Consider the following 14,271-nt stretch of genomic DNA (forward strand, 5'->3'; position numbering starts at 1 on the left):
CTGGACTGTCTTCTTTTTCACGCTTGGCTCTTGTCCGGGCAGCCTTGCGAGACAAACAATTTAAACCTTCGATTGTGGAGAGAATCTCAAGAGCAAGAAGGCTCTCCACTCTGAAGGCTTACGAGGGAATGTGACGTGTTTTCAGGGACTGGTGCCATAACAATAACATTGTCCCTTTGAGTGTCTCAATCCCACAACAGGCCGACTTTTTTCTCTGGCTTTTCAAGGAGAAACAGTTGACCCCAATTACTATCAAAGGCTACCGCTCCATGATATCAGACACATTCCACCATCATGGTAGATGTGATATTGAGCATAACAAAGATCTATCAGATCTTTTAGCCAATTTTGATTTCAATTGACCAAAATCCCTCACCCTGTTTCCAAAATGGAATCTGTCCTGGGTTTTAAATTGGCTCAGTTCAGACAAATTTGAACCTTTAGGCCACACTTCGTTAAAGCTACTATCATACAAAACATGTTTCTTGATAGCCTTAGCTTCAGCATGCAGGGTGAGCGAGTTACATGCCCTTTCCAGTGACCCGAACTTTCTTCAGTTCAGATCAGATGGTTCGGTGGTCCTCCTGACGCAACCAGGCTTTGTAGCCAAAAATAGGTTACCATCCATTGGCAATCAAAGAATCATCATTCGCTCGCTCTCTTCCATAGATAAGTCAAGAGCAGCAGCCATGCAAGATCCTGTTCGTGCACTCAAGCACTATTTAAAATGCACAGAGGTGTGTAGGGACACAATGTAAGCACCTCTTTCTTCCGGTCAAAGCTGGTAAACGGGATATCACCCCTCAAGCCCTTGCTTCATGGCTGAAGTGGGTTATACGCTCAGCGTACTCTGAGGTCTCACAAGATCAGAGTCGCCTCATGAAGATTACGGCTCATGAGATTAGAGCAATCTCGGCAAGCCTGGCATTCGAACGCAATGTTTTGATCCGAGATATAATAGAAGCTGTTGGCTGGCATGCAGAGTCAACCTTCTCCAGTTTTTATCTCAGAGATTTGGCTTCGCAGAGGCAAACCTTGAATCTGGTAGGTCCGGTGTCGGCAGCCCAGATGACCACCAGACCCATTTAAAACAATCAGCACAGCCTATCAGCTTCGCTGGATTCGCCAGTGAAATTTCGTAGGTAAGAAGATTTCAATAACTATCTTCTTAACCGTATATAGGGGTCACATATCACGTGACCCTAGGCTGTGTTGCTGATGAAATTAGCAGAACGGGTTATCGTTCAAATGGGGAATCCAGCCATCATTCCCTAGAAGGTACCCGGGGTGGAGGTAGGATGCTCAGCATTGCCTCCTCCTATTACTTATTCTCCTAACGTTAATGTGATCGGGGAACGTATTTGAAGGAGAAAGCAAATTTTTAGTAAATTGTGTTTCTCTGAGAATACTTACCCAATCACATTACTTAAAAAACCTCCCAACCACCCCGCTGTGCAAGCATCCTCGTATAATATATGTTGCTCAGCTTAAAAAACTAGTGACACCTGGCAGTGACAAGGGGAGGTAAGGGCAAGAGTTATTGCCCTTTGGTCTATATGAGATAGACCGAAAAGACGAATTTTTGTCTTTTAGTAGGGCTGAATTCGAGAGGTAGCAGGCTTATATCCCTAACGTTAATGTGATCGGGTAAGTATTCTCGGAGAAACACAATTTACATAAAATTTGCTTTCTTTCGATATTCACAAAATCTGAAGTAAAAGTTATATGCATACTGAAAGCTTATGTTGTTTGTTAATTATTCTTGCTGTAGTAATCCAAGTGAATAGGCCTACAAGTGTTAATTATTGGGAATTTACAATGGACAAATTTACACGGAAACGCATGTGAGAAAATTTTAGCAGTATGAAATTTGTACAGACATCATTCATAGACCCTGGAACATAATGAACTGTACATGTGCTTTGTCTTTCTTAACCTAATTTTGCTATTAATTTTTCCTATTGAATTCAGACACATAATGATATGTGAATAAATTACTGAATAGTTTCAGTATGTATGCAATTTTTGCAATAGAATTACATGTATTATGGATTAACTGCATACTACAACAGCTCAATATCAGACGGTAAAGTAAACGGTGTTAATACACTGTTCATGCTATATATTAGACGTTGAATTCAGACACAATGATCAGTGACAATATTATGGAATATTTTAAATCTGTGTGCAAGTTTTCAATGGAATTAATTCATTATGGACGAATTGCATGCCACGACAGCACGATAGTAAATGGTGTAGATAACCTATTCATGATATACATTAGACATGATTACACGTTTATGTGCCAATGTGTTGTTCTCTGCAAAAAGTAAAATACTGTAAAACCTGGCATTAACACGAACCCGCTATTAATGCGATCCAATTTTTTTAACCCCATCCAATTTTTTAACCCCAATTATTGCGTTATTGTGGGGTTCTACTGTGTATAACATGCACATATATTTCCAGGTAGCAACATAATGCAGGTCAGCAAAGTAAAGTTAGAACTTGTATTCTGTACAGTCAAATGGCTTTAAATGCCAGTTTATGGGAATATAGTCAAGTTTGTTTCGTTTAACTCATTCTGTGGTTTTGTACAAGATCTTTTTTTCTGACATATATGTTTTGGAGAGTCTTGAAAGAGAAACATCTTCAGATTTGGAAAATGCATGTTTTGTAATCCAGAATATTCTTTAATTCCATTCAGTAATGGTCATATGTTAACCTTGAAAAAATTAATTTCATCCTGGAAAAAAACCTGGAAAAGACCTGGAAATTTATATTTAGAAAAGCGTGGGAACCATGGCTGTAGAATTAGGTTCATCATATGCTGTAGAATTAAGTTAATCATATGCTTTATTGTTAGGTTAATCATATGCCGTAGAGTAAGATTTATCATATGCTGTAGAATAAGGTTTATAATATGCTGTAGAATTAGGTTCATCATATGCTGTAGAATTAGGTTTATCGTATGTTATAGAGTTAGGTTTATCATATGCTGTAGAATTAGGTTTATTATATGCCCAAGTTTATCATGTGCTATAGAATTAGGTTTATTTTATGCTATACAGTTAGGTTTGTCATATACCATTCAGTTAGGTTATCATGTGCTACATGATTAGGTTTGCCTGTGCTGTAGAATTGAGTTTGCCATATGCAATATAATTAGGTTTGTTGTATGCTATACAGTTAGGTTTATCATATTCAGTAGACCTAGGTTTATCATATTCTACAGGATTAGGTTTGCCGTCTGCTATAGAACTCATTTTTTTATATGCTATAGTACTGGGATTGTCATATGTTATAGAGTTTGGTTTACCGGTGATATATTATTCAAGTAATTGGGTTTTTCCTATGCTATAGAATTAAGTTGATCGTATGATACAGAATGTATCGTATGATATAGAGCAGTCTGGTTGCCTGAGTGGTTAGAGCATCCACCTCGGATACAGAAAGTCATGGGTTCGAACCCCTGCTGAGTCATACCAAAGACTTCTAAAAATGGTACCAGCAGCTGACTTGCTTGATGCTCAGCATTAAGAGGTTAGTGTTAGTACTGGTCGGCCTGCTGTCAGGATAATGTGACTAGGTGGGACATGATGCCACATGTCTGTGGAATGATGCTCCATTGCTAGATATCACTATAATCTGCCACACTGCAGACACTGTTGTAATATGACTAAAATTGTTACATCTGTGTTTTACAAAATAAAAAAAAAAAAAACACACTGATATAGAATAAGGTTTGTCCTAGTCTATGGAATTAGGTTTGTCATATGCTGTAGAATTAAGCTTATCATATGATATGGAATTAGGTTTATCATATGAAAGAAAATTACATTTTTTTATAAAATGCTTGATAAAGTGATCTTTGTTAATTATTTAACTAAATAAATTAACTTCTCATTGTTATTAAGGGCTCCAAATTATATGGTGGTCCAAGGTTCAGATTGGTCTTTTGGCAGCTGACCATCACTAACCCATCTGACCTTTAATCTTTCTTAATTGTGGTATAAATTGAATAAAATGTGTTGTTTAATTCTTAAAATGTCGGAAAAGAGTTATAAGTGCACTGATGCTATCAGAAGTATTTTATGGTATTTTAACAAATTAACAGAAATTGGCAAATTTAGCATGCTGTGTGTATAGCTCAAGTCTAAGCTTGATCTTTGCCAATCATACATTTATCTTTTCTCAGCCTCAGCTAAAACCAAGCATTTGCTGTATGAACTTCACAAATCATACATAGTTGTTTGACAATTGATGACAAATTTACTGCATCGAAAAGCATTCATTCAGAAATTTAGCTGTATATTTATCCATATAAAACCTTCACCCAACAGCAAAATCACAGACCCATGCTGTTTACAATGGGTAGTAAAATGTCACCTAGACAAAACCTTCAAGCAACATTATGATGTTTCCCAGGATACACCTATCAGGCCATTTGCAAATGAGAATGGTAGCCAGTGCAACAATTCTTTTAGCTCCAAAAGAACAGTAGTAATGAGGTTTCTAATCAGCATACATAACTGAATGCAACACTTTGCAATGCATTTTAATTTGACATGAGTAAAGTTTACCATTCCTGTGAATGGGAAAACAACTGAGGGCAACATTGGTATTGTGCTATCACAGATTGCTGCTTTTTACTCATAAATTTGGGATTTCAGGACATTTTTGTAAACCGGTTGATATTAGATACATTTATGATTCAATGCATTATTCTAAAGGTCAGGTTTGGGTTCAGTCTTTCATATATAGCCAAGGAATGAAGTCTCATGTGTCTTTAATTTATTTTTACTATATGAATTTTTGTCTTTAACAGTATTGATAAAACTGATTATTCAGCAGTTATTATTTTTACCTCGTGGCTACTTCCTGAGGCTCCAGTTGGGCTGGAGCCAGAAATAATATCCCTCTTGCACCTTATTATTACCTAGTCAATTACAGAGTTTGATTTCTTAATTTACAACTTTGTTGAAGGAATATATGTAAAGAACACATGGACAGGCATACAACTTTATGGTTAACTAAATATTCCAGAATTTGTGGGAAAGAGTATGAATTAGAAACAGTCAAATTGTAAACACCAGTACTTGAATCAAATAGTAAATTTGTGTTTCAGACACCATATGCTGTGAACTTGTTGATCGCAGGTTATGACAAGACTGAGGGACCGGCTCTATACTACATGGACTATCTGGCCTCACTAAACAAGATTCCCTTTGCTGCTCATGGATATGGATCCTTCTTCACACTTAGCATCATGGATAGACATTATACAGAGAGTAAGCTTATCACTCCAAGTTTTTTTAAAACGTAATTTCTAAAGTAACTCGAATTTTAGCAGTTAATGTATGTCTTCCTAGGTACTTTCAATGGCTTATATATGCTACTGAATGGTAGTTTCGGGAGTGTTGTATGTTGAAATTGTCGGTTTCCTCAACTGCGGTGGCTCAATGGTTAGCATGCCAGACTTGCAGCTGAAAAGGTGCAGGTTTGAATCCTACCATTAGACAATCCTGGGTCAGCTACCATGGTGTGTCCTTGGGCAAGACACTTTACTCTGATTGCCTCAGTCCTAAATAACCTACTTGTGTTGCTGTGTTATAAAGCAATATATCAGATCCTCACAAAATTCAATTACAATGAGTAGGTTTCGGTCTAGAATGTTGGAATCCTGATGCTGCACATTACATTTGTCCCATGTTGAAAAATCTCTGTGCCAGGATATTTCTGTATAGTTGATAGATTCTGTAAATGCTTTTTGGTTTTAGAAACAGTGGCCATATCTGATGGTATGTCAGCATCATTTGTATAAATTTTATGGCCTTCATGCTAGGTTGCTGTCAGATTTAGTCGAATTCTATTCAGCATTTTCTTATCAGTAAATTTATTTACAGAAAGTTAAAGATTTTTCTCCCCTTTGTTTGTAAAAGCAGCCAAACTTGACTGTCAGATTGGCATAATTTGTACAAATTTAAAAGCTTTTTTGTCAGGATACTTTCTTTCAAAATTGGTCAAATTCTCTTAGGTGGTTTTTGAAAAGAATCACATTCTGTTTTTGGTAATGATGGTCATAATTGATTGTAAATTGGCATAATTTCTTCAAACTTTAAATACCCCTGATGCCAGAATGCTATCAAAATTATATTGAATTTTGGTTAGCTGTTTCTGAGATCGGGAGACTCTTCTTCCTGCCAGTCTATTGACCCATGGAGCCATAAAGAGGTCATCTGTGGTGTAATTAGAGGAGAGATATAACCGACTCATGACCACATGGGAGCTCCCAAGATCCATAAGAGTTGAGTAGAAAGATATGGAAGGTGGTTGTAGAGGTGGTTTGTTAACCCAATTCCTTTTCCCTAGATGTCTGATTGAATCCTGGAACTTGTTCATCATAAGGATTAAATAGTAGCAAAGAAGTGAAGGGTATCAACTCTATCCCTTTCCCTATACAGATGACTTGGGTCCAGACCCAGTGTTCAGTATCCACTGACCTGAAGGGTTACAGACATCTGGCAGTTAGCAGTACTGTCATTCACCAGTGGCCAGCACCTGGTGATATAGTTCCAGTGACTAGTACTTGACTCATTATCCTGTTACTGGTGTTCAGTATTTGGTGGCAGATACTGGGTACCTGGTACTAATCACCTTACACAGTCACTATACACTGGGTAAAGATTGGTCAGGCAATGTAGACCTGTTGGTCTTTATATAGGAATTCAAGTCTGATCAGTCTTCCCACGATCTGTAACCAGACCTACTAAAGTGAGAAGCCAGCACTTACGCCAGGAAAGGAAAGAGGGGCTTGCTACCAGCTATTGCCAACTTCTTTCTGCAAAAACATATCAAGGATCCCTCCTGCATGGAAATTATCAGTGATCCTACCATTGCTGAAGCAAATGATTTCCATAGTACAGAAAGAGCCAAGGACCTCCTCCAGACAGGGTTCAAGTTTTTGTTCCAGACCTCAAATTACTAAGTGGAGAAGGAAATTTTGACCTTGAACTGTGGTCTAGCACCAGGAAATGGTATAGCAACGTAATAATATCAGGCAATGTATTATTGCTGCAAAAATCAATATTTACACTGAGAAGACCTAGGACAAAATTGGTAAAATTCTCTCAAGTGGTTTTTGAAAAGAATTACATTTCTGTTTTTGGTAATGATGGTCATATTAAATTGGCATAATTTCTTCAAACTTTAAATACCGCTGATGACAATGCTATCAAAATTATATTGAATTTGGTTAGCTGTTTCTGAGATAGGGAGAGTCTGCTTCCTGCCAGTCTATTGACACATGGAGCTATAAAGAGGTCATCTGTGGTGTAATTAGAGGAGAGATATAACTGACTCATGACCACATGGGAGCTCCCAAGATCCATAAGATTTGAGTAGAAAGATAGGGAAGGTGGTGGTAGAGGTGGTTCGTTAACCCAATTCCCTTTTCCTAGATGTCTGATTGAATCCTGGAACTCGTTCATCATAAGGATTAAATAGTAGCAAAGAAATGATGGTATCAACTCTATCCATTTTTTTTATACAAATGACTTGGGTCCAGACCCAGTTTCAGTGTCCACTGACCTGATGGGTTACATACATTTGGCAATCAGCAGTACTGACATTGACTAGTGCCCAGCACCTGGTGATAGAGTTCCAGTGACTAGTACTTGACTCATTATCCTGTTACTGGTGTTCAGTATTTGGTGGCAGATACTGGGTGAAGATTGGTCAGGCATTGTATACCTGATGGTCTTTGTATAGGAACTCAAGTCTGATGACCAATCTTCCCACGATCTGTAACCAGATCTACTAAAGTGTGAAGCTGACACTTCCCTTGCACCAGGAAAGGAAAGAAGGACTCGCTACTAGGTATTGCCAACTTATTTCTGCAAAAACATATCAAGGATCCCTCCTGCATGGAAATTATCAGTGATCCTACAATTGCTGAAGCAAGTGATTTCCATAGTACATAAAGAGCCAAGGACCTCCTCCAGACAGGGATCAAGTTTTTGTTGCAGACTTCAAATTACTAAGTGGAAAAGGAAATTTTGACCTTGGACTGTGGACTAGCACCAGGAAAAGATATGGCAAAGTAATAATATCAGGCAATGTATTATTGCTGCCAAAATCAAACTTTACTCTGAGAAGACCAAGGACAAGTTTGATTTTTACCAGTTTCTTGCAGTATATTACAGGTATGGTCCCTGTTTGACTTGGGACTTTACCCTTCAGTTTCCACAGAACTTTTGAGACAAAAATAAATTTATGCTTAACATTAAGGAGATCATGGTGAAGTTTGGTTTTTAGCTAACCTGGACTTAGGGCCAAGTGAGCATATGGTTTGGCTTTTGCTTGTCTTGTATTGATAATTGTTATCTACAACTTCTCAAAAAGAGTATTGTGAATGGCACATGTCTGCCCCATTTTTAATAGTCTGCTGTCTAGGCACTAGTAGGATATGCTTGACTCTGGAGGTCAATGGCCATCATTTATCATTGCCCTCAATTTTGTTTAGGGCACATCGATTTGAGCTAAACTTAAACTTTTGCAGAAACCATTAGACTTACTACAACCTTCAGACCTCAGAATATACAGGTTTTTATTAAGTACAAGCTATTTGTAAAGTTTGGTCAAGGAAACAAATGTTTCTTTCAGCCACTAGAACCTTGATATTTGACCCCAAAATTAATAGGCATCGTCCATACCATTAAGGTCTTTTTTCATCTGTGGGGAAAGCCAGTGGTAGACATGATTGAAATAGGAGCTTCCTTATTATGTCTCTCCATTGCCTCGGGTTCTTCACAGTCAGGACCTCCATGTCATTGCAAATCTTGATAGTTCTCCATGACTTCAGTGGTCATGGTTCAACAATCGTGCTGACCTGTTGGTACTTGTCCACTTGGATTTACTAAAGAGGGATCTGCTGTCACGGTGCGGAGATTTTTTTTTGCACAGTAATCAACAAGGTTGCCAAATGCATCACCCCGGCAAGAAGGCAATTGACTTCTGTGGTTGACATTACCAAATGGAGAATTTTCTGTAATTACTGCAGTATGAAACAGATTTATCTTACTTGGCCCCATCCCTCCTTTAATTGCAGTTCCAGATATTTTTATTTTCCTCTTGGAGGAAAAGTACTGCTCAGTATCCATTATTAAGGGCTACAGAGCAGCACTCTTCAGTGTTCTGAAGTTCTATTTGAGCTCTGCTAAAGGGTCAAAACTTATCAGGTACTTTGAACATTAGAGACCAGTCTTTTGTTCTTTAATGTTTAGATGGAATCTTCCAGGTGTTCTTTGGTCATTATATAAATCTCCTCATGATCCTATGCATGAAGTTTCCTTTGAGATCAATATCCTCAATCTATCCCTTGTGTGGGTGAGAGGAAGGAGTGAAATTCATGCTTTGTTTGACGAAAAGATTACTTACAGGTCAGTTGCAACTATGATTCAATTTCCCTGGGTTTGGCCAAGAGTCACCTACCTTTGGTAGCCCCAGTCCTATTAAAATCAATAGTATCAGTCATATCTTTGCTGGATATGATCAAGAGCTCTGTGTTTCTATACGTCTAACATAATAGAGAAAGGAAAGGATTGAAACACTCTCTCAAAAAATACCACTGATCTTTCAGAAGCCACCAATTCAAGGTGGCTTGTTCTGATAAAGTTATAGCTAAGTGTGCATCTTGGACCTGTCTCCTTATTCTTATTTTGATGATGTCATAAAAGCTGCATTCTGGCGGTCTTAATTTACCATCTCTTCATTCTTCCTTTGATAAGTTTTGTGACAGAGTGAAGGCATTTAAGCATTAGACCCAGTTGTGTCAAAGCTGTGAAATCATCCTCCAGTCTTTAGTACCGCACCCTATTGACAGTAGATGATAAGCTCACTTTAACACTTTAACATTTTATCTTAAGATCTTTCTACCTCACTATTGTCCCACGTGAATTTTCACGTGGGACTAGCACCAGGAAAAAATGTAGCAAAGTAATAATAGCATGAATAAAATTAGTTTTACGGCAACAAAATTTTATTTCCATGCATGAAATCTATCAAACATAAATGGAAGTGAAAATAGAGTTCAGAACCCCATACGATTTTGCCAGAAAATGGTGAAAATTGAACTTGACAAGTTTCTTTTTTAATTTAAAACCTCATAGCAAATTTGGTTTCAGTTTATTAAGTTATTGAGCAGAAATGAAATAGAAGGGCAAAGTTCAAAGTCATACTGGGGCCATATGGGTTATGAGCAGAAATAAAATTTGTAATGGGATGGGGTGGGTGGACATGGGTAGAACTGTATGCATCCTCCATAGATATAGTGGGGGGCATAATACAAATAGATCCGTTACTACCAATATTTGCATGTCAGCAGCTGCCAACTCTTGCAAAGTAAGCTTCATCCAACCTTTTTGATTCTGAGCCTGCCATCAGATCATCCTTCCTGCAGTTGAAATGGGAAACACATTTGCCTAATTATGCCTAAGCATGCCCTTCCAACAAGATCTCATAATCCAAGAGTTTCAGGTTTGATACTACCTCAGGCCAGCCCAGTTTGGCTGCCTCAGTGTGTCCTAAGAAAAGGCACTCGAGTCCCATCTCTTGGAATGAAATAACCAACTAAAGTGCTGAAAGTGGTGTTAAAAAATAACCAGCTTCATCTAAGTAAACATTTTGATCATTCATAAAATATTTTCATCACATCGGTGCTTGTGTGATAGATTTCAATATGCTGATGACTTTCTTGTTACTAAAATGTTGGCACAGTATCATAGTTGCCAGTCTTATAATAGAAGCCACAAAAGGATCATAGTTTATTTTACTTACGTTTAATTTACAGATATTACCAGAGAGGAGGCAGCAGAGCTACTGAAGAAGTGCATTAATGAGGTATTTTATGAAACAATTAAATAAAACAATAGTAAATTAGTTGCTTCATTTCTGATTGTAAAGTACAAGTCATACAGGTAATAATCTGAAAAAATTGCGTTCTAGTTATGTCCAAATAATCTTTATCTGCCAGTTGTAATATCACTGTTAAATTTTTAACACTGGATTGCTATCACATGTCTGAGGACAAAATCAGAAACATATTGAACTGAGAAACCTAGTGTATGAAACTGGGATTGTAATTGGTTGGATAAATTATTAGAGCTTGGGTCATTCAAACTTGAACCCGTATGCAGCTGTTTCAGATTTTTAGAGTGGAAATCAACTTAGTATTAGGATGTGATTTTAGCAAGTTTGAATAATTAGATAATAAATAGATAGAGCTTTGCCATAACAATATTGTCATTGCTCAACAACTTTGTCCATTCAATTGCATAGTTATTAAGGCTTAATACACCTGGGAAATAAATTTGATGGAGTGCATTCCTGGTGTGAATAAAGAAATCCTGAAGTCATGCACACAAGAGGTATGCACTGTATTATCCACATTTTCAAGTGGACTAGACTCATGAATATTTGGCTGAAAGTATAAACAGGAAGGTTATCCATACAGGCCTATACAAAGTGTAGTCTCCTAGCATAACACCACTGTAGTGTAAACTGGCATGTACAATATACCTGATCATCCCATGTCATAAGCAAGCACTCATTGACTCTCCATTCATTTATTGTTTCTTCTTTTTGTATGGACAGTCTTTTGCGTTATTCATTTATGAACATTTTTTAATGTAATATATAAGTATGCCTTTGGTAATTACTTTGAGCTATCAGTACTTTCCACAAATTTGATTTTCTACATCAGTAAACCATACTGCAGGAGAATTTGCTTCTAATAATGTTTAAGATTGAATCCTGACAAATTTACTTGATTTCAAAATAAGCCAAAAATATTTAGGCTTTAAGATTTATGAATTTTCTAATGCAGCAGCACTGTTCTTGGTGGGGTGGAATTATCAAATATTCCATGATGCCCATATTTTCCCACGTCTGACATTTTCCAGATGTGTCGTGAAACAAACACTTTGGAGTATGATGAATTATTTTGATTTTTGGTTTGAAAGGTTTCAGTCCCTCATTGCCTCTGGCATAGTGTTCATTTTTATTTTTCAAATAGTTTTTTGCTACTGATAGTTGTTATTGCCATTTTTCAGCACAAGATAGGCTTTACATGGCAGTCACTATAAATGGTGGAGGAAGAACTTGGGGAAAACCCAAGAAAGAACCACTGACCCTTGAGAAGCTACTGGCAAGTTTTCTCATGTACCCACATAGGCCTGCGGCGGTTCGAGTCTAAGATTCAGCCAATGTGGGCATGTTAGAAAGCCTGCCAGTAGCTTCTCGTGGGTCGGTGGTTCTTTCCGGGGTTTTCCGGGTTCTTCCTCCACCATTAATACTGGCCGCCATGTATAGCCTATCGTGCTGAAAAATGGCGTTAAACCCCACAACAACAACAACAACAACCCACATAGGCCAAACCCGAGACTCAAACCCACGCAGACAGAGGTGAGATGGCAATGATCTGTGATGGTGTGCGCTTTAGGCCACTCGAGGCCCTGCTGATAGTAACCAGCTTTATGGTCATGCTCAAGCTTGTAACAAAATGTAGACACTGACTTTTCAGTTCTTTTTTTTTTGTCAAGGAAGGCATCACAAATGATTTTACCTGGTAGTAGTTATTTCCAAGAATATTTTTCCACCAGTGGTACTGCTTGAAACAATAGATTGAAATCATTATAATAAATTCTTTAAGCAATATTTTCATATCACTATTGGCCAAGTGGTCTAAAGCGCTCTCCGTTATGGATCACTGCCACTTCACCTCTGTCTGCATGGGTTCGAGTCTCGGAATCAGCCAATGTGGGTATGTGAGAAAGCTTGCCAGTAGCTTCTCGAGGGTCAGTGGTTCTTTCTGGGGATTTCCCGGGTTCTTCCTCCACCATTAATACTGGCCACTATGTATAGCCTATTGTGTGCTGAAAAATGGCATTAAACCCAACAACAACAACATATCACTATTTCAAGTACCCTATATTTGATTATTTACCATTATTAGTGATTTTTATACTTTTTGTTACCTTATTTCAGATCAAGAAGAGGTTTATAGTCAATATGCCCACTTTCAAAGTACGAGTAGTGGATAAGGATGGAACACATGATCTACCAGACATAGTGGCTGAGAGTACATAAAGATTTATACAGAAGACATAGATTTAAAACTGAAACAAGTTTCACCATAGACTGCATATTGGAATAAATTTATGTACATTGACAGCAGAAATGGAGTGCAAAATAAATAGGTGAAAAGATGCCAATCTCCTGTAAAGAAAAGAAGCTCTTGCTGGATTTTCTTATCAAGCATTTTGATTGAAACTGCAGAATGTTTAAAAACTCTTGTAGAATTAACTTACATGTAAGAGAACATTACATCAGAAGGTAAGATCATGGTTCCCCTAATTGGTTCATGATACCAAAATGGGGACCGATTAAAAAAATATTTTTTAGTGTTAATATTTGCTTCATACTAATGTCATGAAAATCAGGGTTAGATAGTATCATAAAATGATTTCAGTTCTATATCAATGTCAAAAATTCCAATTCTTTGTCAAAATTGTCAATTTCATGGAATGTTATGAACAACTGCTTTCTTTTAAAAATGTGTAATGATCGGGAGTTGCTGGTTTCCCACTGACAAAGAAGCAAAATCTAGAATATAGTTGAATTATTTTGACATAAGTCATGGATAAAACTGTCTTTTGATGCATGAATTCCAGAAGAGTGTTTTTAAAGTGCTATATGGTTTCTTTCTCCATAAAAAGTTTAAGCACATTTCCATTTATAGTTGTTATTGTTTTCTATCTTGTATGTTGCATAAATACAGTTATACAGTTAAGTATTTTCAAGACACAAAGGACCAGGGTCATCTTGAGATGACGTGTTTTTATGGTCACATGCTTATGTAAAGACGTACACTCTGGTGCCAAGCTTATGTAAAGGCTCTTGCTCTCTGGTCCCTAGCTTATGTAAAGACTCTTACTCTCATCCCAAACTTATGTAAAGACTCTTGCTCTCTGATCCCAAGCTATGTAGCAGCTCCTACTCTCTAATCCCAAGCTTATGTAAAGACTTACTCTCTCGTCCCAAGCTTATGTAAAGACCCTCTTGCTCTCTGATCCAAAGCTATGTAATAGCTCCTACTCTGATCCCAAGCTTATGTAAAGACTCTTGCTCTCTGATCCCAAGCAATGTAACAGCTCCTACTCTCTGATCCCAAGCTTATCTAAAGACTCTTACTGTATGGCCTAGTCTGCTTAG

The 14,271-nt window shown here is 37.5% G+C and overlaps 1 protein-coding gene across 1 annotated transcript in view; it reads left to right on the top strand.

Annotated features, from left to right (window-relative positions):
• LOC149807654 (proteasome subunit beta type-2-like) overlaps positions 1 to 13,785 on the top strand; it is a 35,707-nt gene extending 21,922 nt beyond the window's left edge. Inside the window, exons 4-6 of the mRNA XM_089969235.1 lie at positions 5,129 to 5,291; positions 10,850 to 10,899; positions 13,045 to 13,785. Coding sequence (XP_089825361.1) covers positions 5,129 to 5,291; positions 10,850 to 10,899; positions 13,045 to 13,146 — 315 coding nt within the window. The 3' untranslated portion in view covers positions 13,147 to 13,785. The remainder of the gene's footprint in view (positions 1 to 5,128; positions 5,292 to 10,849; positions 10,900 to 13,044) is intronic.
• The last annotated feature ends 486 nt before the right edge of the window (positions 13,786 to 14,271 follow it).

Source organism: Sinohyriopsis cumingii, chromosome 1 (genome assembly GCF_028554795.1).
Source record: "Sinohyriopsis cumingii isolate HCF-2022 chromosome 1, ASM2855479v2, whole genome shotgun sequence".
NCBI lineage: Eukaryota > Metazoa > Mollusca > Bivalvia > Unionida > Unionidae > Sinohyriopsis > Sinohyriopsis cumingii.